Source organism: Pogoniulus pusillus, chromosome 28 (genome assembly GCF_015220805.1).
Source record: "Pogoniulus pusillus isolate bPogPus1 chromosome 28, bPogPus1.pri, whole genome shotgun sequence".
NCBI classification, from domain to species: Eukaryota; Metazoa; Chordata; class Aves; order Piciformes; family Lybiidae; genus Pogoniulus; species Pogoniulus pusillus.
This window is the reverse complement of record NC_087291.1, coordinates 3,857,800-3,883,800: the sequence shown is the minus strand read 5'-3', so window position 1 is coordinate 3,883,800 and position 26,001 is coordinate 3,857,800. Positions and strand designations below refer to the sequence as shown.

The 26,001-nt window shown below is 42.7% G+C and overlaps 1 protein-coding gene across 1 annotated transcript in view; it reads left to right on the top strand.

Annotated features, from left to right (window-relative positions):
• Positions 1-26,001, top strand: part of KCNH8 (potassium voltage-gated channel subfamily H member 8) — a 237,309-nt gene that overhangs the window by 97,840 nt on the left and 113,468 nt on the right. The window contains exons 4-6 of the mRNA XM_064167040.1: positions 19,062-19,193; positions 22,133-22,260; positions 23,303-23,543. Coding sequence (XP_064023110.1) covers positions 19,062-19,193; positions 22,133-22,260; positions 23,303-23,543 — 501 coding nt within the window. The remainder of the gene's footprint in view (positions 1-19,061; positions 19,194-22,132; positions 22,261-23,302; positions 23,544-26,001) is intronic.

The window sequence follows — 26,001 nt, the reverse complement described above, 5'->3', positions numbered from 1 at the left end:
CACCCCCCACCTCGCTACAGCCTCCCTTCAGGTAATTGTAGACAGTAATAAGATCACCCCTGAGCCTCCTCTTCTCCAGGCTAAACAGGCCCAGCTCTGTCCCCAACCTGTAGCACTGCTTGGGGTTGTTGTAGCCAAAGTACAGAACCCTGCACTTGGCCTTGTTCAATCTCATCCCATTGGCCTCTACCCACCCATCCAAGTCACTCTACGAGGCTCTCCTACCCTCCAACCAATTGAGACCTGCTCCTAGCTTGGTGTCATCTGCAAACTTCCTGATGCTGAACTGGTGTCTGTTATATCTGTGGACTCTTGCAGCAGACTGTTTGTGTGAGATATTGAGGGCAACTACAAATCCCTGCTGTAATAGGACTGCAGTGTCTATGTTACTGGGACCACCATTACAATTTGCTTTGAGACTTGGCTGAAAGCAGAGTTTGCTACATCTGTGACAGACCACATGAACTCAAGGGACACTATACACTTCTACTCTATATTTTCTAAGTGCAAACTGGTTAGAACATTTTCTGAGGTGTGTTTTAGTCATCTGCCTCATAATTCTTGGCCTTTAAAGATTTAGTAACTTGTTGAGTCAGGAAGGCATGATATATAATTTTGTTATTTAAGTTTAAGAATCAGTATGCTAAGCCAAGGTGTTTTTTCTGTTCTCATCTCTCTATGAGAATATGTGTTTTCAGAACTTTGATTCCTTACCCTAGTTCTGACTTTCCAGATATTATTTCACTGGATGAGGCACTTAGTGCCATGATCTAGTTTATTGGAAAGGACTAGGAGATAGGTTGGACTGGATGAGCTTGGAGTTCTTTCCCAACCTGATTGATTCTATGAGGGGAATACAACAGAGAAGAGGTCAAATGGAGAAGAAGCCTTTCAGTGAGATACTGGAAAGCATTAGACAAGAGACTTTTTGAAATCTAGGTGTAACAGTGCTCTCACATGAGCATCAATGGCAACCACAGGCAAATCATTGAATCATAGAGTGGTTTAAGTTGGAAGGGACCTCAAAGATCACCCAATGCCAAACCTCCTGCCATAGGCAGGGACATCTCCCGCTAGAACAGGTAGCTCAAGGCCTCATCCAGCCTGGCCTTGAACACCTCCAGGGAGGGAGCAGCCACAACCTCCCTGGGCAACCTGTGCCAGTGTCTCAGCACCCTCACTGCAAACAACCCTTTCCTAACATCTACTTGGAATCTCCTCTCTGCCAGTTTAAAATCATTACCCCTCATCCTGTCATTAGAAGACCTTGTCAATAGTCCCTCCCCAGCCTTCTTGCTGACCCCCTTCCAGATACTGCAAGGCCTCTATAAGGTCTCCTCGAAGCCTTCTGTTCTCCAGGCTGCAGAGTCCCAGCTCTCGTAGCCTGTCCTCATAGCAGAGCTGCTGCAGCCCTCTGAGCATCTTCATGGCTCTCCAACAGTTTCATGTCCTTCTTGTGCTGGGGGCTCCAGAACTGCACACAGGACTCCAGGTGGGGTCTGAGGAGAGCAGAGCCAAGGGGCAGATTCCCCTCCCTTGCCCTGCTGCCCACACTGCTCTTGCTGCAGCCCAGCACAGGGTTGTGTCTGGGCTGCACTCACACTGCAGGCTCCTGTTGAGCTTTTCATCACCCCAGACCCCCAGGTCCTTTTCCTCAGGGCTGCTCTCAGCCATTCCCCACCCAAATGAACAATGGAACTTCTGCCACGGCCACAGGATCCCATAGGATCCATTACATTATTTGCAGTCAATATATGATTTCTGCTAAACAAACAAAAAATGCTTTACATTTAAGATGATGAGTTTTATCTTATTTAAAATTACAGAAAATTTAATTAGTTATAAAGAAATCTGGTCAGAATTATTTCCTTTAAAATGAAAGAAAATTAAGTTTTCTTAAAGATTTTCTTCTCTTAATAAGAAAGTATTTTGCTGGTGGCACAACTATTATCTATTTTTTTTCCCAAGTGGGGGATAAAATTGCTACTTTTAATAGTTATCTGAAAATCTCCTGCAGCATTTTGAAACCTGAGTGTAGTGTGATACCTTTATAATATGAACTGACTCCTTGCTTTAACAGTCTTATGAAATCTATCATGTCCTTAGGCAATGTTAAGTCCTCCAGTTAGAGAAGAAGCATTCATTAGAATTTTCTACCTGGAAAAAAAAAAAGTCCACACAGAAATATCCATTTTCTGGTGTCCTTTACTTACAAATGTAGAAGCAAGTCCCTTGGCAAGTTGTTTGGAAGGGCAGTTCATAGAAACGTGACCTCACTGATGCTCTGCCTTAAAAACATGGCCTGAAAACAAGAAAGTTAAAAGCTTTTGTGGTTGCTTTGCTCACATTATCTAAAGGAGAAGAGGAATGAAAAGAACAAAAAAACCCCACTGAAAATTTAGCTTCATGGTAATATCTAATTGCAATTACAGAAGCCATACAAAGTATTTGTATAGTTGCAAAGTAATCACCTTTGATCTTTTAGTTTCTTTTTTTCCTTCCTTCCTTCCTTCCTTCCTTCCTTCCTTCCTTCCTTCCTTCCTTCCTTCCTTCCTTCCTTCCTTCCTTCCTTCCTTCCTTCCTTCCTTCCTTCCTTCCTCCCTCCCTTTCTTTCTCTTTCTTTCTTCCTTTCTTCCTTTCTTCCTTTCTTTCTTCCTTCCCTCCTTCCCTTCTTCCCTCCTTCCCTCCTTCCTTCCCTGCTTTCTTCCTCCCTTCCTTCCTTCCTTCCTTCCTTCCTTCCTTCCTTCCTTCCTTCCTTCCTTCCTTCCTTCCTTCCTTCCTTCCTTCCTTCCTTCCTTCCTTCCTTCCTTCCTTCCTCCCTCCCTCCCTTTCTGTCTTACTCCCTTTCTCTCTCTTTCTTTTTCTTTTCTTTCTTTCTTTCTTTCTTTCTTTCTTTCTTTCTTTCTTTCTTTCTTTCTTTCTTTCTTTCTTTCTTTCTTTCTTTCTTTCTTTCTTTCTTTCTTTCTTTCTTTCTTTCTTTCTTTCTTTCTTTCTTTCTTTCTTTCTTTCTTTCTTTCTTTCTTCCTTCCTTCCTTCCTTCCTTCCTTCCTGAATACCTTTTGCCTTAGCAGAAAGGAGCAACTCAAGTGAGCAAGTGCTATAACTGACCATAACAACCTCTGTTCCAGTTCTAATGGTTTAATGTTTGTCATATTGTTGCCAATTGTGTTTCTTAAGTGTTCTAGGTTCCCTGTTGATTCCCCTCTGTATAATGTTTCCATGACCATGCAAAGAATTGGTTATTAATAAAAGTAGTGCTTGGTACTGAGTTTCTGAATAACAAAATCCATGAACTGCATTAATTTTCAAAACACCATCTAGCACTCATGCCTAACCATTACACCCTGTTTGAAATGCAGAATAGAACAGAATCATAGGATGGTTTAGGTTGGAAGGGACCTCAAAGATCATCCAGTTCCAAGCCCCTGCCATAGGCAGGGACACCTTCTACTAGAACAGATCATTCAAGGCCTCATCCAACCTGGCCTTGAACACCTCCAGGCAGGGAGCAGCCACAACCTCCCTGGGCAACCTGTGCCAGTGTCTCAGCACCCTCACTGCAAAGAACCCTTTCCTAACATCCAGTTTGAATCTCCCCTCTGCCACTTTAAACCCATTACCTCACACCCTGTCATTAGAAGACCTTGCCAATAGTCCCTCCCCAGCCTTCCTTTAGGTCCCCTTCAGATATTGGAAGGCCACTGTAAGGTCTCCTCAAAGCCTTCTCTTCTCCAGGCTGCAGAGCCCCAACTCTTGTAGCCTGTGTCCTCATAGCAGAGCTGCTGCAACCCTCTGAGCATCTTCATGGTCCTCTTCTGGACTGGCTCCAACAGTTCCATGTCCTTCTTGTGGAAGAATAGAATAGAATAGAATAGAACAGAACAGAATATATTAGAATAGAATAGAATAGAGTCAACCAGGTTGGAAGAGACCTCCAAGATCATCCAGTCCAACCTAGCACCCAGCCCTAGCCAATCAACCAGGCCATGGCACTAAGTGCCTCATCCAGTCTTTTCTTGAACACCTCCTGGGACCGTGACTCCACCGCCTCCTTGGGCAGCCCATTCCAATGACAAATCACTCTCCCTGATCTAAATCACTCTCTGTAATCTAAAACATTTGAGATCTGTTGCTGTAATTTAGTGAGACTTCAGCAAGATTGCTGCTTGCTAACTGACAATGCAGATACTTTGTTCTTCTGGAACTCACGGTGACACTGGCTAATAGTTTACTACAGTAACAGCACCATTCATCAGAAAAATAATTCACTGAGAAAATAGTTGCTCTCCTAGAAGCACATCAATAAGTGAATAAATCCATATGAGACTTTCCTTCTGCTTCCTGTATTGTTACAAAATGAGGGATCCTTCACTGCTTACTGACGCTTACAAATAGTGTTTCCATACAGGCACCTTAGGCTTTCAGCTGCACTCACTATGAAAGGCTGCTAGTAATGGTGTATGCACTTAATTTCTTTAAAGGTATCTTTCATTATGCTAGTTTTAGACACTCAATCTTCAAAAGGAGATGTAAGTATTTATCACAGTATCACAGTATCATCAGGGTTGGAAGAGACCTCACAGATCATCAAGTCCAACCCTTTACCACAGAGCTCAAGGCCAGACCATGGCACCAAGTGCCACGTCCAGTCCTGCCTTGAACAGCTCCAGGGACGGCGACTCCACCACCTCCCCAGGCAGCCCATTCCAGTGTCCAATGACTCTCTCAGGGAAGAACTTTCTCCTCACCTCCAGCCTAAATCTCCCCTGGTGCAGCCTGAGGCTGTGTCCTCTTGTTCTGGTGCTGGCCACCTGAGAGAAGAGAGCAACCTCCTCCTGGCCACAACCACCCCTCAGGTAGTTGTAGACAGCAATAAGGTCTCCCCTGAGCCTCCTCTTCTCCAGGCTAACCAATCCCAGCTCCCTCAGCCTCTCCTCGTAGGGCTGTGCTCAAGGCCTCTCCCCAGCCTCGTTGCCCTTCTCTGGACACGCTCAAGCATCTCAATGTCCCTCCTAAACTGGTGGGCCCAGAACTAAACACAGGACTCACAGTATCACAGTATCACAGTATCACCAAGGTTGGAAGAGACCTCACAGATCATCAAGTCCAATCCTTTACCACAGTGCCCAAGGCTAGACCATGGCACCAAGTGCCACATCCAACCTTGCCTTGAACTGCCCCAGGGACGACGACTCCACCACCTCCCCAGGCAGCCCATTCCAGTGCCTAATGACTCTCTCAGTGAAGAACTTTCTCCTCACCTCGAGCCGAAACTCAAGGTGTGGTGTAACCAGTGCAGAGTACAGGGGCAGAATGACCTCCCTGCTCCTGCTGGCCACACCATTGCTGATGCAAGCCAGGATGCCACTGGCTCTCTTGGCCACCTGGTCACACTGCTGGCTCATATCCAGGCAGGTATCAATCAGCACCCCCAGATCCTTCTCTGTCTGGCTGCTCTCCAGCCACTCCGACCCCAGCCTGTATCTCTGCATGGGGTTGTTGTGGCCAAAGTGCAGCACCCTGCACTTGGAGCTATTGAACACCATCCCCTTGGACTCTGCCCATCTGTCCAGGTGGTCAAGGTCCCGCTGCAGAGCCCTTCTGCCCTCCAACTCAGTCACATCTGCCCCCAGCTTGGTGTCATCTGCAAACTTATGTTGCAGTGGGATGTTTATACTAAATCAGACCTGTCTCTCTTCACTTCAAGTTCTCTTAGAATTGTATGGCCATGCTGAGTCTACTGATAGGGTGCCTTTTATTTTTGTCTATCCTTTTCCTTCACCATGAGTGAAGATGCACTTTGGTTAAAGGAACATCAAATAATCATTCCCCCCCAACTACTTTCCTCACTTCTGATGTTTGTTTCCTTTGCTCATGATCCCTAAATCCACATGCTGGATGGTGGCTTAGACTAATTGCCACCTCCTGTGCTGACAACTGTAATCAGTTCTTGCATTAGCTCCACGGATTTTTGGAAGAGTAACAGGGGGGTTATGTTAGCACTGTTGAACCCTCTCACAGATTTAGCTAGGAAATTACAAAACCAGACTGATTTTACAGAGCAGTTAAGTAATTAAAAGGCTAAAAATTACTACTGTCAACTGGTGGAGCTATACTTCTTTTCAGTGGGCAGGCTGAATTTATTTACAACATGTGCTCGCATGGATTCAAGTGGTGAACTGTTAAGATTAATCTTCTCTACTGTGTTATGCAATTTCTCAGTGTGAGTTTCAAAACCTTTCTTTACACAGCAAATAATTCCAGTAGCATGGAGGTACATACATGTACACCCCTCTACTCTGCCCTGGTGAGACCTCATCTTGAGTACTGTGTTCAGTTTTGGGCTCCCTAGTTGAAGAGGGACAGGGATCTGCTGGAGAGGGTCCAGCAGAATGCTACGAGTATGATGAGGGGACTGGAGGGCATGGCTTATAAGGAGAAGCTGAGGGACCTGGGGCTGTTTAATCTGGAGAAAAGAAGACTTTGAGGGGATATGATAAATGTTTATAAGTATATGAGGGCTACCAGGAGGGGGGGACAGGCTCTGCTCACTGCTCCCTGGGATAGAACAAGGAGCAATGGGTGTAACTTGCAGCAGAAGAGATCCTGCCTCAACACAAGGGGGAACTTTTTTATTGTAAGGGTCTCAGAGCACTGGAACAGGCTGCCCAGGGAGGTCATGGAGTCTTCTTCTCTGGAGACTTTCCAAACCTCTCTGGATGTGTTCCTCTGTGATTTGTGTTACATAGTACTGTCCTGCTCTGGCAGGGGGGTTGGACTGGGTGATCTCTTTAGGTCCCTTCCAACCTAACATCCTATGATCCTATGATATAAAAGAGAAAATTAAGGGCATTTCTTGCCTTATTTTGCAAAGGGCAAAAGCACACCCCTCAATAGACTGAGAAATCGTATTTACTGCTGTTATTACATCTACATCTTGGATTAGAAGACCTGAAAATCCAAAATCAATAAGGACAGTAGGTTGTAAACACAACATAAACTTCTCTCATTTTGGGATTACTCAACCCAAAGCAATGAAAGAAAGCAAAATTCAGCTAAAGAAAGTAAAGACTACACTGCTCTGTCATGGAAGGCCAAAACTGGTCTAAAACATGACCTGGCTTGCCCATATATGTTCCCCTGTTCCTCCTCTCCTGCTGTTGAGAGATGCAACCATGAGAAAGGAAAAGAAAGGCTTGGTGCCATTAAGTCTCCTCCCCCCAGTAAACAGGATACCTGCACAGCTTTATACACTTGTTTGTGTGCTGCCTTAAAAGGATGAAAGCAAGCCCTAGCTCACCTAACATGATCAAGTTTGGCAAACTGCCATTCTGATTGGATAAGCTCTGTGGCCAAAGAGCCATTAGTCTTGGGCTGAACTGATAAAAGAGATGGGCAGGCAAACACAAGGTGCTCTTCTGTGCTCTCTGCCATGATCTCTGCCACTGCATACATGCGCTCTGCTGTTGTATCCTGCCATGCTCTGCCATGCTTTTGCTTTATTTGCTTTGCAACATTAAGTCTGCTAAGTTCCAAGTCGGCTTTGCTGTGTAATATCAAGCCCTAATGCTTTGGTTTTGTACACTTAGAAACTGCCTTGTTTCAGTTTACCAGGAATAAGCATTAAGTGTTTTCACAGAATAGGCTTGTTTAGCTAGAATGTGCTCATTTGCACATCTGCAAGACATTGTGCCAAGTCTGCACATCTGCAAGTCTTCTGCTGAGACTGGGAGTCCTGGAAAGGACATAGATCCATCCAAGAGGAAGTAGGATCAGGTCAGAGATCATCTGCCTTCCTTTCAGCACCCTGTTAGAGCCTAGAAAGATCAGAAAGCCACAACAGCCAATAAGACACCGACAGAACTCCCTCCACATGCTTTGGATACTGTCTGGTACTATATTGTGAGTAAATATTCAAAAGCCTCTCTGTAAGAAGTTTTGTAACTAATTCTAAGTGCCTTCTACCTTAAGCAGCAAGAAGCCTCTCGAGTCTCTCTATTGGGCAAGCGATATAATCGACCACAAGAACCTTTCTTCCAGTTCAATTAAGTTAATGTTTGTATTTTGTTAGTTATTTCTTAAGTGTTCTAGATTGCCTCTGCTTTTTCCTCTGTGTAATATTTTTTCATGGCTGTGAAAAGAACCTATTAAGAGTTAAGGTCCGTGGTGAGATTCCTGACTATCAAAATTAATAAATCATATTAATTTGGAATAAAATCTTTGCCATGCCATTACATGCTCAGGAAGCATTTCTGAAGCAGTCCATGCAAAGGTACTGAAGGACTATTCTGTTTGTTTTGGTTTTATTAACTTTTTTTGTTACTTTTTTTGTTCCCTCTTTGAATTTAAATGTAGATATTGAAGATATATATATATATATAAAAAATATGTATAAACAGAGTATCTCAGTTATTACTTTCCTGCAAGTTAGCTGACAAATGCTGAATCCCCCACGCTATAAAATATAGATAAAATATGTATAAGCAGACTACCTCAGTTATTACTCTCCTGGAAGTTAGCTGACAAATGCTGAATCCCTCACAGTGCTATGCCAGGGACAAATGAATGATCATTGGAGGTGGAGGAAGAGTAAGTTGACGATTGATATCGCTTATAAATCTTCCCTGAAGCTCTTAGTGTTTGAGCAGAATGCATTTCATTGATTTAACTGGTTTTTTAAGCAACCCTATATATTTTGCTAATTGTAGTAAATGTAATCTGGTAAATGTACTGTATCAGGGGAGTGTGTATCTCCTTAAATGCAGTTTCATATTCTAATCTGAAGAGAGATAGGGGAAGGAAATTAGAGCACACAAGAAGTAAATGGTACACATAAGTCATGCGTTACATGGCTTTAAAAGGCATTGCTTAGCTTCTCTGCTTTTACTCAATGAAACCTCAAGTGTAAGTGAAGGATTTTGAGCCAGTATTTTGCTGAGTAGGTAAGTGGAGTTAGAGGAGGAAACACGAGGTGATTATGTACAGATGTGCTGGAGCTCAGAAATTAATTTGTGTAAAATGTTCGCTGCAGATTGTAATAGCTGTAAAGAATACTCAAGCTGGAAAGTCACACAAACTGGGAGCTGCCAGAGACAGTCTGCATCCACACAGTAATAAATGGAGGCTGAGGTGATGAGTTAAGCCTCTCTCTGCTTATCACCGGCAGTTTGCCGGAGAGGAAAGGGTTGGAGATTGCTATGCTGAAAGATGCCTTCTCTTAGAACATCCTTTCCATCTCTCGGTTGTGACAGTGATAGCAGAAAAAGTTTGACATGCTGGACAACATGACATATGAGTCACTGAGTTACCTGGCAGCAGAGGGAACAGAGCACACATTGAAGCTGGGCATGAAAAAGGTGACTGGAAAGACATGAAAAGGGAATTTGCACATTCTCTGGTGAGCCGCAGCAGATCTGAATGTCTTTATGTGGTGCTCTATAGCCTATGCAGAGGGATGCAGAAAAATAGTTCTAATGGAAGTTCCTAAATAAGCTGTATAAGATTAACACTGTCCTACTTATTCTGAAATGTGCTGGTTACTGTGTTATTAAGCACAGCCTTTCCTCTACTGAGTTCTTGGGATACCTCTGTATTCTAGTTTAAGATACTTTGGAATGGATTTAAATTGATTATAAAAAATTGTAGGGAGAAGTTACTTGCAGAATATGAGCAGAATCAAAGAATCAAAGAATCAACCAGGTTGGAAAAAAACTCTGAGATCATCCAGTCCGACCTAGCACCCAGCCCTAGACAATCAACCAGACCATGGTACAAAGTGCCTCATCCAGGATTTTCTTGAACACCTCCAGGGACAGCGATTCCACCACCTCCCTGGGCAGCCCATTCCAATGCCAATCACTCTCTCTGACAACAACTTCCTCCTAACATCCAGCCTGGATGTAACCTCCCCTGGCACAGCTTGAGACTGTGTCCCCTTGTTCTGTTGCTGGCTGCCTGGCAGAAGAGACCAACCCCACCTGGCTACAGCCTCCCTTCAGCCAGATGCAGACAGCAATGAGGTCTGCCCTGAGCCTCCTCTTCTGCAGGCTGCACACCCCCAGCTCCTTCAGCCTCTCCTCACAGGGCTGTGCTCCAGGCCCCTCACCAGCTTTGTCACCCTTCTCTGGACACATTCCAGTATCTCAACCTCTCTCTTGGCCACACAAAACTCAGGGAAACAAGTTCTTGCACCTTCTTATGAAAGTATTAGTGCAACCATTTATGACCATCTAAGTCAGTTACCTGATAACCCATATGCAACCCATATGCTCTCTTGATAGGGCTGTCTCTAGGCAGTAATGGATAGGCTGTTATCTGCAGTAGCAACATTCAAGAAAAAAAAACCTTTTGTTAGTACATATATATGAATTCTGCAGAGGTGATGGAGATGAATGGGCTGCTTATTTGCTTAAAGCAGCTGTGTTAATTGATCATTGTCAAGGTTGTGTTATTTGCAAAAGAAAAAGTAATTACAGCTATACTTTTCAGCTCCATTCCCTTTCTGTTTAGTTCAATTGTATTTTAATGGGTTTTTGGTGGGTTTTTTTGAAGAATTGTTTTCTTCTGTGTACTTCTCTCTCCTCAATGAAATGTTGGCATCTTGTCAAAACTACATCAAATTCAAAATGAAATGTGACACTGAGAATATTTGAATAAGATAATGGAAGAGAGTGACTTCTCTAGGCAAAGTCTTTGGTATCTTAGTCTGTCACTCTTGGAGTCTGTGGTGGAAAAGTGAGAATGGTCAGGCTAAGACTTTTCTGGTAGTCTTTTTTATTTAGCAGCAGTTGTATTTTGCTAACAATCAATAGCTCTGTGTGCCTATAATCTAATTCTTCTCACCAGTATGTTCCAGGTAGCCTCAAGCTAGCACACTCTTGCATTGAGGTTGTGTTATAATGCTGAAGATTTAGCATCAACCCTGTTAACAAGTTATTACAGCTATCTATAGGAAAATAGTTTTGTCTCTGTCTTTTATGTAGCAAATCCCTGAAAAGAGGATATGGTGAGTTTCAATTATATATATATATATATATATATATAAATTCTTGAGCTGCATCTACTAAAAAGAAAAATTGTTTCATAGAATTTCATAGAATCAACCAGGTTGGAAGAGACCTCCAAGATAATCCAGTCCAATGTATTCCCCAGCCCTATCCAGTCAACTAGACCATGGCACTAGGTGCCTCCACCACCTCCCTGGGCAGCCCATTCCAATGCCAATCACTCTCTCTGGAAGGAACTTCCTCCTAATATCCAGCCTGTACTTCCCCTGGCACAACTCGAGACTGTGTCCCCTTGTTCTGTTGCTGGTTGTCTGGGAGAAGAGACCAACCCCACCTGGCTGCAACCTCCCTTCAGGTAGTTGTAGACAGCAATGAGGTCACCCCTGAGCCTCCTTTTCTCCAGGCTGCACACCCCCAGCTCCCTCAGCCTCTCCTCATAGGGTTTGTGTTCCAGGCCCCTCACCAGCTTTGTTGCCCTTCTCTGGACACGTTCCGGCACCTCAACATCTCTCTTGAATTGAGGAGCCCAGAACTGGACACAGCACTCAAGGTGTGGCCTGAGCAGTGCTGAGTACAGGGGCAGAATAACCTCCCTTTTCCTGCTGGCCACATTCTTCCTGATGCAGGTCAAGTTGCCATTGTCTCTCTTGGCCACCTGGGGTTTAGTTTACTAGTCAAGTAGTGAAACAAAGAAACGTGCCAGATTTATTTATGGTGTCTTCTCCAGCCGAATTCTGCCATTTTATGCATGTATATCATGATAAATATTCCTTGAAGAGTATTTGCTTTGTAGCATGAGACTTGCATATCTGATGCGCAAAACATTTAAACATTCCTTTTCCCCTTCAAATGCTTGGTTTCTGACAGTGTGAAACACCTAATTGTTTGGACAGGCCTGGGTGCTAGGTTGGCCTGGATGATCTTGGAGGTCTCTTCCAACCTGGTTGATTCTATGATTCTATGATTACATTTGGCTAGTCTGGTGTCTACAGCTCTTTCATGGAGCTCTGCATGTTAAACCCACTTTGTCTCACTACAGAGAGGTGTAGATTTGTTACTTCACTTATTTTGCTCCTTGCCTGATGGAAGGAGCAGTACAAGTTGGCTCAGTGTCTGTGTAGTGGTATGATGTCAGTGGAAAGGCAGCCAGAGTAATGACGGATACCAATATGGTTAGGTCGTTCTCTGCTTTATTGTGGTGATACAGCATCTTATATGCTAACTTGGAAGAGGTGTGCACAGCTAACTTACTTTAAGATTGATACATGAGGAAGGCACAGATGGGTTTAAGGCTCTGTGTAAGGCACAAATAGGTTAAGGCTTAAAGAAAACAATTGTAGGGTCAGCCTCCTGTGGCCAGCAGATCCTGCCCCCTTGCAGCTGGATGTGGGGAGTTGTTTCATCGCCTTAGTTCCTGCCTCCGAGATGAGCTCAAGTATGCTCCTCGCAGCACAGATTGCTCATGTTTATCAAATCATATCCTCTGTCAGCAAGAAATGCTTCCACAGTATGACAACCAAACTCCTGAGAAAGAGACAATAACCACTGACAATTGACACGTGGCAAAAAGAGGCAGGCTTAGGCTTAAAACTACTCTGAAACTACTCCCAGAATGTAAGGAGCAAAAAGAGAACAATAGCTTTTGGGATGGTTTGGGTGTTACCTGCCCCCCCACTCTGATGAAGTCACCCAGATGAGACTCAGCCAGCTGGAAATTAGAATGAAGCTTTATATTTATATCTTAGCACAATATACAAGCAGATATTTGCAATATTTAGAGCCATAGACAGTAATGTGCAAGTTAAAGTTAATACAGAAATGCAACATCCCTCCCAGAAACCTAAGTGCCCAGGAGAGGCTCTCAACCAGCCTTCCACCTCCTTTCCAACCTTCTACCTTATCCTAGACTTTGCCTTACATTGAAGGTGAGTTTGGAGGATCAGCCGGGGGTGTTAGGAAGCAGACAGAATAGCTACACAGAGAACAAGTTAGAGAGAGAAATTCAGGCAGCCAGAGTCAGAGAGCAACTCTGTTATCTATGTGTTCTTGTGCTTATCCATCTCAGCAAACCTATGAGTGCAGCAGCCATCACCATTGTTTCCTTTTCACAGCCTAGAATCTAATTCCTCTCACTAAAATATCCCAGCTAGGCTCAGACTAGCACAGCTTTACATCAGTGTCACTGCTAATAGAGTATATAAGTCTAAAAAGACACTTTAGAGAAGTGCAATTTTGTTGAGATGGGTGCCAAATTTAACTACTTTATTAAAGAATCAAAACCACCAGTTGTCAATAATCCCATTCCATCTCTATATTATGACACCTCTGCAATACTTAATTATCCACCAAAGGTTTGCATTCAGAGTATTTCGATGGCTTTGACTAGCGTGGACATGACTAAAGTATTATTGTACTGTGACTAGGCATAGCTCATCAAGAGGGCTAATGGTCAGAGTTTGTGACTTGGTTAAGCAGGTCTTATTTTCTAATGACAGGGACGATTATTTCTGAGGGCTATAGGCATTATGATGGCAGGGGATTGTATAAAATCTCCCTTTTAAGTTCTTTGGTCTCTTGACCTTTTTCAGTGTATGTTATTTTTATTTCACTCTGAGCTTTCAGAGTGAGGAAAGATAGAAAGGCTGGTTGGGAGAGTGATCATAAAACACTCCCTTTATATATATATATATATATATAGAGAGAGAGAGAGAGAGAGAGAGTAGAATATAGCCAAATTACTTTGTGATAAGATTATGCTTCATTTGATCTCTTTTCTTCTTCCCAGTCATGTGCTTATATAAGCCTTTAGGACATTAAAATATATTTTGAACCTATAGTTCATAATGTAAGAAAACAAAAATTACACTTTCTTCCAGAATGTTGGCTTGGAGCAATAAAATGTCCATATATAAATAAACCTCCAAAAGAAATGTCTTTGACTGACAGTTCCTGACAAAGCAGAAGACCTTTGTATGCAACAGCTGAAGCAAGGGAAGAATTTCTTTCTCACAGATGATTGCACTCAACAGAACTGTAACAAAATAGGGCACTACTTTTTTCCTTGATGAGGAGAAAGTTCTTAATTTGGCTTATATGATGTTGGCTTTCAGTGAAAACTGTGTAATGGATTGCACTGAATCAGTATTCTTTTCCAAGGATGCTCCTCAATAGGGGAAGGTAACACACTTCTGTTCTTGACGGAGTGCAAGTACATATTGGCCTAGTCCTGACCTAAATGAATCATTGCCTCTAGTCCTGAGGAATCCTTCATATTCATTTGCTCTTATCATAGTAATGGAAACGAAAACAAACAAAAAACCAAAACAATCAAGCAACCAAATAAAAAAAAAATCCAAACCAAAAGAAAAAACAAACCACCAAATAAACTCCTCCACCCAAAAATACCCCAACCCAACAAAGACCAACCAACCAAAAAAAAAACCAATCAACCAATAAAAAAAACCAAACCCCAAGCCCAACCAAACTAACCAAAATCCAACATATTCAAAACAAGAAGATCGTCCTAGACCTTCTGAAGATTGAGCATAGAAGTAATTCCAAGACTGACAGCTCCACCATGCTGGGCACTAACCTGGAACTCTTTAGGAGAGCAGTAGAATCATAGAATCAGTCAAGATTGGAAGGGACCACAAGGATTATCTAGTTCCAACCCCCCTGCCATGGGCACAAACACCCTGCCCTAGATCAGGCTGGCCACAGCCTCATCCAGCCTGGCCTGAAACACCTCCAGGGATGGGGCCTCAACCACCACCATGGGCCACCCAGGACATGTATTGGATATGTATTTTTACTTTAGTGGTGTGTACCATTTTTCTGTGTATTTGCTTTGCTTTGTTAGAATATTTCAGACATATTTACAGAGGAAGAGAGAAAAAGTGTTCAGAAGACAGTGCATAGAGTTGGGAGTGACTTATCTGTTTGCTCTTCCTAAGGACCTCTGCAAAGCTTAGCAAATCATTTGGCAGTAGTCAGTTGTAGTAACAGTGGCCCAGGCAACTATTCCTGTTCCTTTCATGAATGCAAGTATAATTCTGCTTGTAAATTGTTGTGGTAGGCCTGATAGGCCCAAAATAGGCTTATACATGTCCTGCCTTGCCTAGGCATGTTTTTCTGCTCCACCAGAGAGGCAAGCATGGGAAATGGACACAAAGCCTAGATCTGCTGAGCCTGGCCTGCCGAGGGTCCTGTGGTGTACGGTACACACACTTGGCTTGTGCCTGCCTAGTGCAAGGCCTGTGCTGTTCCCAAATTAGGGAAAAGTGAGCCTGTGGCTTTGCCTAATATGGTAAGGTTTGACTAACTGCCATCCTGAGTGGCTGTTCTGTGTCCAAAGGGCAGTGAATCTCAGCCCACACTGATCAAAGGAGATAGGCAGGTGAACAACCTGCTTTTGCTTCCCTGCTTTGCTCCCCTGCTCTGTGCCTGCTCTCTCTTCTGTGCCCAGCCCTGCTGCTACTGCACACTGCCTTAGTGCTGCCTGCTGAACTCCACTGCCGACAGTTACCAGGAGCAGACCCTGGATGCCTGCACACAATCAGCCTGTGTGGCCAGCTGACATGGTGCTGAGACTGCACCACATCTGCCTCTGCACTGCAGGTCCTGCCTAGAATCCCTGCACACATACACAGATCATCCAGAAGCAGCCAGGAGAACAAGGTCAGAGATTGTCTGTGTCCTGTCCCCAGAAGCTGGGAAGATTCAAGCCTCAATGTCCAACCAGACAGAGTCCCCTGACAGCATTTGGGCACTGTCTGGACTGTGGCCAGCCCCCACAAGTGGGTAATAATAATAATCTCTGAGTAAATGCTTAGATGCCTCTTTGTAATTCTCTGCTGCCTTCTGCCACAGAGCTGAAAGAGATTGAGCCCAGCTACTGGGCAAGCAGCATTTGACCGTGGGAATAGCCTCTTCCAGTTCAATTAATGTTTATATATTTTCAATTAATGTTTATATATTTTCAATTAATGTTTATATATTTTCAATTAATGTTTATATATTTTTAATTATTTTGTATATATTTTGCTGGTTATATTAGATGTAGATATTATCCATAGAATGTTTCCATGACTGTGTAAGAACAGTCATTATTAACATTAGTGGATGGGGGTGGGGAGAGTTCTGAATAGCAACATTAATAAACAGTATTAATTTTGGAAAATATCATCTTGCATTAATTAATTTTCCCTCCAGAACATAAATGAATATCATAAATAGTATGTTGGGGTGGAATATGACTGGGGGAACATATATCAATTAAAAGAAATATTAAAACAAATCTGTATCAATAGTTACCTATCTTATCAATAATATTAGTAGGCTGGAAGTTGGTACTGTTGATACTCTAAGGATGAAAAAGTCAAAAGCCTGGCATTAGGCTGAGTTATTCCAGAATAGATGACAATGAGATCTAAGATGTTTGATGAGATCTAAGATGTTTGCTAAGATCTCTCATACTTCCAGTGCATTAAAAGAATCTTAGCTAATGACCTTCTGTTCTGAGTGCTCTGCACTAACAGCAGACTTAGGAATGATATCATTCAAACTACAAAATACCTTGCAAATAAGACACATGACACAACCAGTGACACCAGTAACAATTTACTGGAAGATGTACAATTATTATATGTCTTAGAACATGTAATTCTACACAACGTATAATATTTTATATACACATACTTATCTATATCAATATCACATGTATTTGATATATTAATATTAGCATGTTAGTATTATGTTCCAGCATTTGATATATTAGTATTAGCATGTTAATATTGTATTCCAGTATTTGATATCTTAGCATTAGCATGTTAATATTGTGTTCCAGTATTTGATATCTTAGCATTAGCATGTTAATATTATATTCCAGTATTTGATATCTTAGCATTAGCATGTTAATATAATGTTCCAGTATGTGATATATTAGTACTAGCATGTTAATATTGTATTCCAGTATTTGATATCTTAGCATTAGCATGTTAATATAATGTTCCAGTATGTGATATATTAGTATTAGCATGTTAATATTATGTTCCAGTATTTGATATCTTAGCATTAGCATGTTAATATAATGTCCCAGTATTTGATATATTAATATTAGCACGTTAATATAATGTCCCAGTATTTGATATATTAGTATTAGAATGTTAATATAATGTTCCAGTATTTAAAGGGTGGCTACAAAGAATATGGAGAGTCTCTTTTAACAGAGACTATGTATAATGGGTAGAGGTTATTCCTGGGGAGATTTCATTTGGACATGAGGGAAAATTTTCACATTGGGAACAAGCAGCCATTGGAATAATCTCCCCTGTGAAGTCATGGATTCCCCAGCATTGGGCACCTTTAAGGTTCAGGCAGCTGTCACTAGTGATGTTTCCAAGCATCAATGCTGGGACCCAGTCCTGCTCACCTGTTCAATATCTTTATTGATGATCTGGAGCAGATGACACCAATCTAGGAGCAAGTGGTGATCTGTTGGAGGGTAGGAGAGCACTGCAAAGCGACCTTGGCAGGCTGGATGGGTGGGCAGAGGGCAATGGGATGAGATTTAATAAGACTAACTGCAGAGTTCTACACTTTGGCCACGACAACCCCAAACAGTGCTACAGGCTGGGGACAGAGTGGCTGGAGAGCAGCCAGGCAGAGAGGGACCTGGGGGTACTGGTAGATAGTAGCTGAAGATGAGCCAGCAGTGTGCCCAGGTGGGCAGGAGAGCCAATGGCATCCTGGCCTGCATCAGGAGCAGTGTGGCCAGCAGGACAAGGGAGGTTATTCTGCCCCTGTACTCAGCACTGCTCAGGCCACACCTTGAATGCTGTGTCCAGTTCTGGGCTTCTCAATTCAAGAGAGATGTTGAGATACTGGAATGTGTGCCTGTGAGGAGAGGTTGAGGGAGCTGGGCCTGTTTAGCCTGGAGAAGAGAAGGCTCAGGGGTGGCCTCATTGCTGTCTACATCTACCTGAAGGGAGGCTGTAGTCAGCTGGGGTTGGTCTCTTCTGCCAGGTAACCACTGACAGAAAAAGGGGACACAGTCTCATGTTGTGCCAGGGCAGGTGTAGGCTGGATGTTAGGAGGAATTTCTTGCCAGAGAGAGCGATTGGCATTGGAATGGGCTGCTCAGGGAGGTGGTGGAGTTGGCATCCCTAGAGGTGCTCAAGAAAAGCCTGGCTGAGGCACTTAGTGCCATGGTCTGGTTGATTGTCTAGGGCTGGATGCTAGGTTGGCCTGGATGATCTTGGAGGTCTCTTCCAACCTTCTTCATTCTATGATTCTATGATTCAGCTGGTTGGCCATCTTGTCTGGATTATGCTTTTGACAAGAGAAGTTGGATCAAGCAACCCTTTGAAGCTGGTGTTACACGATTGCATGACTCTTTGAATTATGGAGCAGATGTGAGCAGAGAAAGGTCAACACGAATTAAAAATATTGCCAGACATAGCTTCATGTGTGGTATCACAAATCTCACCATTTAAGATGCAAGGAATTAATTCTGTTTCTGTTCAAAGTCTGGTGCCTGATTAGTTTAAATGTCTTTGAATTAGTGGAATGCTGCTTTAACAGGTCTTCTGTCAAGAGGTTTTAATGAGTATCAGTCAGCTGATTAAGGCAGAGTGATTCTGTTTTAAACGTGGAAGCTTCAGATGTCACATTACCAAAATGAAAGATATTCCGGTCAAACAAGCAACATCAGTTGACAATTGAATGAAAAGCCTGGTTTCAGAGGAGCAGGCAGCTTCATTAAATGTTATTAATGATTTTTGTAAATAAACTTTGCATTGAAATGAACATCTTACTTCTAGAGAAAGCAGTTATTACTGCGCTTCATCCAGTGATGCAAAGAGATTTACACGAGCTGAACATCTGTGATTCCCCCACTGCTGACCTTTTCAATGAGATCATTTTTTTTTAGAATTACATTAGTTGTAGATTTAGTAGTTTGCTCTCTCTCTCATTCTCTCTCTCTCTCTCTCTTTTCCCCCCCTCTTTCCACTGAAGGACAGCTGTTTGAATTAAATGTATTCTTTATCCTCACAGGGTCTTCATTCTGGTGCCTACTGGATATCGTTCCTATAAAGAACGAAAAAGGAGATGTAGTACTCTTTCTGGCTTCTTTCAAAGACATAACAGACATAAAAGTGAAGATTGCTGCAGAAGACAAAAAGGAAGGTTCGTGTGAATTGCAACAATATTGATAAGGTTTTGAGACTCATACCTACGTGAACTCTCTCTTAGGTACTTTTCAATACAGAGGCTTCAAGCCCTACAGAGAAGAACCCAATATATGGCATGGGAAGATAATCTGCCAAGGTTCTAATTCATAAATGTTATTTGCATAGCCCATGGCAGTCTGTCAGCACAAAACCCAGGGGACAGGCTGCTTTATCCTCAAAATTCAATGTTTTAATGCATTGTGCTTTCATTTACTTACTTACTGAGTCTTAAGAGGTACATTTTGTAAAAGCTAGAATTTTTGAGTACCGATTCTGTGACTGTGATTTCAGCATGACTGAAAGACAAATTATTGCATTTTTCCACGGTTATTGATTTTTTTTTTTCCATGAGAAGAACATACAACTTTAGAAATTATTTGTGATGGTTTGGGTGTTACCTGCACCCCCACTCGTATGAAATCACCCAGGCTAGACTCAGCAGTCTGGAAGTTAAGGAGTTAAGCTTTATATTCACAGCTTAGCACAAGATACAAGCAGCTAGTTACAATATATACAGCTACAGACAGAAATAGACAAGTTAAAGGTAATACAGAAATACAACAGCCCTCCCAGAAACCATAGTCCCCATGAGGGGCTCCCAACCACCCTTCCACCTTCTTTCTACCCCTCTACCTTATCTCAGAGTTTGCTTTATGCACAAGGTGAATTTGGAGGATCAGCACGGGGGGTTAGAAGCAGAATTAGTTGGGTTATACAGCAAAAGCTCAAGGAGAAAAACTCAGACACTGACTCCAATAGATAGAGACTCTCACACTCCCTTATCTATGTTTGTATTGCGAGAGAGCAGCTCTGTTGTCTGTATTTGTGTTCTTGTTTTCATACATCTCAGCAAGCCTATGAGTGCAGCACACATCACCATTCCTTCCTTTTCACAGCCTATAATCTAATTTCTCTCATTAAAATATTCCAATTAGCCTCAAACCAGCACATTATTGTACCAATTGAGAAGCATAACTCTTGGTTTGGGTTTTTTTTTTTCATCTAATTACCATTCTTTGCATGAAATTATAATATGCATTATGTCTTTAGGAATATCCAACAGTATAAGAAATACATTCCCTATTTTATTTACTTCTGAAAGGAAACAATGCAAGGTTGATTGGCTAGGGCTGGGTGCTAGGTTGGACTGGATGATCTTGGAGGTCTCTTCCAACCTGGTCAATTCTATGATTTCTCATGAATTTGGAAAAAGATTAGTCTAAGTTAATGATTCACATCTGCCATTAAATTATTTTGACTGTATAGTACAGCCAAGTTTTGCTAAGTGTTGATCACAAAAGCAAGGATAGTAGGAAGGGCTGTATGCTATGTAATCAGCATTAACCTGTGCTATGTGTCAAAGGCAGTCAACTTATTCCAGGTTTACACATTGTAAAAGCATTCAATATTCAACCAAGTCTTCAGGTTTCCTGTGTCAAAGGATCTGTCTATAAAAAAGACTACCTGTAAACAGAAAAAATACCTTTCAGAACTTAGATCTTCATTGCTGTTGGCTTTTCCAGTCTGTTACTGCTAAAGGATCACCCAGTGATGACCAAATCATAGAATCAACCAGGTTGGAAGAGACCTCCAAGATCATCCAGTCCAACCTAGCACCCAGTGCGGAAGGGGATGGGAACTGGCAACGACTCAATTTGAGTTAAGCAATCCAAGCTATGATTCTTTATTGAGAGCATCAGACTCCAAGTTACAAAGCACATATTTTTCAGTTAGGGTGAGAAGTATGAAACATACACAGCATACAACATAGTACTTTTCACTAGCTTTTGGCACATCTAAATATTAGAACGTGCATAATCTTCCCTACTTGCGGTTACTGCAAAAGCATTTTTAGTGCACCTAAGTATTGGAATTTGCATATTCCTCCCAATTCCCTCCTGCTTTGTGCACGGCCCCACAGAAGCTGTTTGTCAGAAGGCTAAAGGACAAATTCCTCTGAGCTTCTTCACACACAGCGGCTGTGGTTTTACTGTGCTTCAATACTCAGACCTCACATCCAAGGCTTGATTGTACGCACTTCCAGGGGATTGTGCCCCCCATTTTCCAGCCAGTTCCCAACAACCCAGCCATAGACAATCAAACAGACCATGGCACTAAGTGCCCCATCCAGGCTTTGCTTGAACACCTCTAGGGACAGCAACTCCACCACCTCCCTGGGCAGCCCATTCCAATGCCAATCACTCTCTCTGACAACAACTTCCTCCTAACATCCAGCCTAGACCTACCACCCTGGCACAACTTGAGACTGTGTTCCCTTGTTCTATTGCTGGTTGCCTGGCAGAAGAGCCCAACCCCACCTGGCTACAGCCTCCCTTCAGGTAGTTGTAGACAGCAATGAGCTCTGCCCTGAGCCTCCTCTTCTCCAGGCCGTACACCCCCAGCTCCCTCAGCCTCTCCTCATAAGGTTTGTGTTCCAGCTCTTTCACCAGTTTTGTTGCCCTTCTCTGGACACCTTCCAGCACCTCAACATCCCTCTTGAATTGAGGAGCCCAGAACTGGACACAGCACTCAAGCTCTGGCCTGACCAGTGCTGAGCACAGGGGCAGAATAACCTCCCTTGTCCTACTGGGCACACTGCTCCTGATGCAGGCCAGGATGCCATTGGCTCTCCTGCCCACCTGGGCACACTGCTGGCTCATCTTCAGCCTACTATCTATCAGTACCCCCAGATCGCTTTCCTCCTGTCTGCTTTCCAGGCACTCAGTCCTCAGCCTGTAGCGCTGCTTGGGGTTGTTGTGGCCAAAGTGCTCATCTATCTCCTAATGATTACCTCCATTCCTATTTCTACCAAAGTCTAATATGTCAGTGATTCACCTCCCAAAGAATAAACCCCTATCTCCTAATGATTGATGGACTCTCACTTGTCTTCTACAGAAAAGTGGAAAGGAAGAGGAAGAGCAGGGTCACATTTTGAGTCAGCACGAAGACGGAGTAGAGCTGTCCTCTATAATATATCTGGACATCTACAGCGAAGAGAGAAAAACAAACTAAAAATTAATAATGTAGGTGCAATTCCTCTATTTTTGCAAAAATGATGCTCTTTGTATTGTCTTTTTATTAAGAAAAAAAAATCTTTATGTCAATGAGTAACTGACAAATGTCTAAGTCATAATTTTACATAACAACAGGAGTGAAGAGTGCACTTAAGTGCAGTTGTGCTAACTGAGCTATTTGTTGCAGTTTATATAGCAAGAGAGTGCATTTGTCCATATTGCTAACTGAGATTCATTTAACACCATGAAGGATACATTATAAAATTTCTTATGGCTAAATCTTAGGTTTGTTATTAACTCCCTACCTGCCCCAACATTCAAAAGAGTTATTCCATCCATAGATCCATCTGCCTGCATAAGTGATGGCACTACACAGCATCAGTTCTTAGCTGTATATCAGTGTTTCATATTTTGTGATGTTTGGGTTTTTAAAATGACCTAATGGCTGTGTGATGGTTTGGGTGTTACCTGCCCCCTCCTCTCCAACTTAAGAAGATCACCCAGACTAGCCTCAGTCGATCTGGAAATTGAATGAAGCTTTATATTTTCAGCTTAACACAATATACAAGCAGGTATTTACAATCTATACAGCTATAGACAGAAATAGACAACCTTAAAAAGTAATACAGAAACACAACAGCTCTCCCAGAAAGCTGAGTGCCCAGGAGGGGCTCCCAACCACACTTCCACCTTCTCCCCACCCCTCTACTTTATCCTAGATTTTGCCTTATATTCAAGGTAAGTTTGGAGGGTCAGCCAGGGGGATTAGGAAGCAGACAGATTAGTCACACAGATGGTTAGAGAATTTCTTGCAGCCCCAGAGACAGAGTTATCTGTTATCTGTGTTTATATTCTTGTTCTTATACATCTCAGCAAGCCTATGAGTGCAGTAGCCATCACCACTGTTCCCTTTTCACAGCCTATCATCTAATTCTTCTCACCAAAATATCCCAGCTAGGCTCAAACTAGCACAGGCTGCATCCAAAGAAATAGGACCATATGATCAAATAATTGTTTTGTCTCATTTCAGCTTTTTTCCTCTCTTTTGCAGAATGTTTTTGTAGATAAACCAGCTTTTCCAGAATACAAAGTTTCAGATGCAAAAAAATCCAAATTCATACTGTTGCATTTTAGCACTTTCAAAGCTGGCTGGGACTGGCTTATTTTACTGGCAACGTTTTATGTTGCTGTGACTGTACCTTACAATGTTTGCTTTATTGGCCATGATGAGCTGTCTACGACTCGAAGCACAACTGTCAGTGACATCGCAGTGGAAATTCTTTTCATCATCGGTAAGTTATGTTTAGGACCTCTTTGTTTTTTGACATTTGAGGTTTTCACAGAATGGGTAATGTAGAACAGGAAATAATAATTGCTTTTGTGGTGTTAATTAATTGCAGCTGTATAGGTTGAGATTTTATCTGAACTTTTTTTTCCCCTCTTTACTTTAAGTTGATTCAATCAATCCTGCTGTTACTCAGAAGGCACTTTTGACCTCAAGAAAGGTTGAAAACCATTGCTTCACCCTGTGGATGTCTAAAATCTTTCTACTGTAGGGATGTGCCCTGAAATGATTGTAGTGTTACTAATAACATACTATTTTTTTCCATTCTGTTACCTTTCTCTCATGGAGGCAGGGAATTAACATGGCCAAGTCAGGAAATATATAAAAATAGAATATTTTTATTTTCCTGGAACCCTAACCCCAAAACTATATACAAAAAATGATTTAGTTTATTATCAGTCTCGGTTTGATTTGGAATATCTTACAAAGGATATTATCGATAAATTTGGCTATATGGGAAGTCAGGAAATGGAAAAGGCTAAGCTATAAACACAGCTTCACCCCACTATCAATTAGGCTGAGCAGAAAATTAAGGGAAAACCTACTCACAGATGTGGGATAGGCACTTGGCAAAGATCCCTTGCTGGATTCTTTCTGCAGGAGCAGCCTGTGATGTTACCAGCAATGTCCAGTAATAGAGATCCATGCCACAGAAGTCCGAGATGAGTCACAGAGCTGCCAAACTCAGAGGTGTCTTGAGCACTTCTCAAGTGGGATGGTCCCAAAATGCTGCTGCTCTCACAACAGCAGGGGGAGAGCCCAAAACTGCTAGGGTCTCCAGTCCGGGGAAATAGCTACTGAACAGGGTCTGAGAGAGGGCAGTCCAAGTGCTGCTGGCACTCTCTCAAAGGACCCGAGGCTTGCAAAGTCTGCCGGTTGGCACAAAGGGTGCAAAAGAGTGGGGAAAGTAGGAGCCATCCAGTCATGGCAGGAGCCTAGCCTTCGCAGTGGCAGGGGACTCTCCAGATGGGAACAATCAAATTGGGAAGCACTCTAAGGTGGGAATAACTCCCAGGCAGGAAGGCTTGCTATATTTATACTTCTTCCTAGACAAAGTGTCCTTTTACCATTACCAGGTGTGAAAGCACAGCCAATCACCAGCCTGATTTCAGCATGGGCATCTGCACAGGTCACCCCCTATGCAGGAAGAACCTTTTGCTCCCTCTCTTTGAGCCTTCAGGGCAGGGGTGGAGAAAACAGGTTTTTGTGTCTTTCCTCTCCCATTCAAACCACAGAGTGAGAGGAATTTGGGGTATCCAGGACACTTTCACAAACTGAAGATTCGTGGACCACAAGTTGAAAACCACTGTATTTTAAGAACTAGTGCCATAAGATTAAAGCTCATACTGCAGTGATGCAAATGTACAGTATCTACATGCTGTACTGAGAACTGGGGTAGGGTATGTGAAGTTTCAACTTGTCATCTGGTCCCCTCTCTAATTTTTATTTTATGTTTTAAATTTGAATATTAAATTTCATTCTTACACCTTGAAAGATATAAAAGAAGACCAGGTCATAGCTAATAGTGGGCTTATATCCAAGCCATTTATTTTGTGTGTTCTCCTTTTTCAAACTCTTTGATAATATAGAAAAGAATCACTGACTAGGTCTTCTGAGGGAAGTTTTGAAAAGTTCATTCTGTTTCATTGACAGCTTTACTGTAGAAACTATGACTAATAGATGTTGTGGCTGATTGAAGAATCAGATGTTATGATGGATAACTCTGAGTATCCTGCTTTGGATGTTGTTTTGTCGCTAGGCTTACAGTCAAATTTTCTCCTTTTATGTGCACCATAGTTCTCCCCAGACTCACAGGATGTGAGGGGTTGGAAGGGACCCAAAGACATCATTGAATCCAATTCCCCTGCCAGAGCAGGACCATACAATTTAGCTCAGGCCACAGCAGAACACATCCAGACAGGCCTTGAAAGTCTCCAGAGGAAAAGACTCCAGAACTTCTCTGGGGAGCCTGTGCCAGTTTCCTGGGACCCTTACAGTAAAGAAGATCCCTCTTGTGTTGAGGTGGAACCTCCTGTGCTGCAGCTTCCATCTATTGCTCCTTGTCCTATCCCAGGGAGCAGTGAGCAGAGCCTGTCCCCCTACTCCTGACCCCCAGCCCTCTGATATTTATGAACATTTATTAAATCTCCTCTCAGTCTTCTCTTCTCCAGACTAAACAGCCCCAGGCCCCTCAGCCTCTCCTCATCAGGCAGTGCTCCAGTCCCCTAATCATCCTTGTAGCACTCCACTGGACTCTCTCCAGCAGATCTCTGTCCCTCTTAAACTGGGGAGCCCAAAACTGAGTGCAGCACTCAAGATGAGGTCTCACCAGTGCATAGTAGAGTGAGAGGAGAATCTCCTTTGAGCTGCTGGACACACTGTTGCTAATGCATCCCACGATCCCA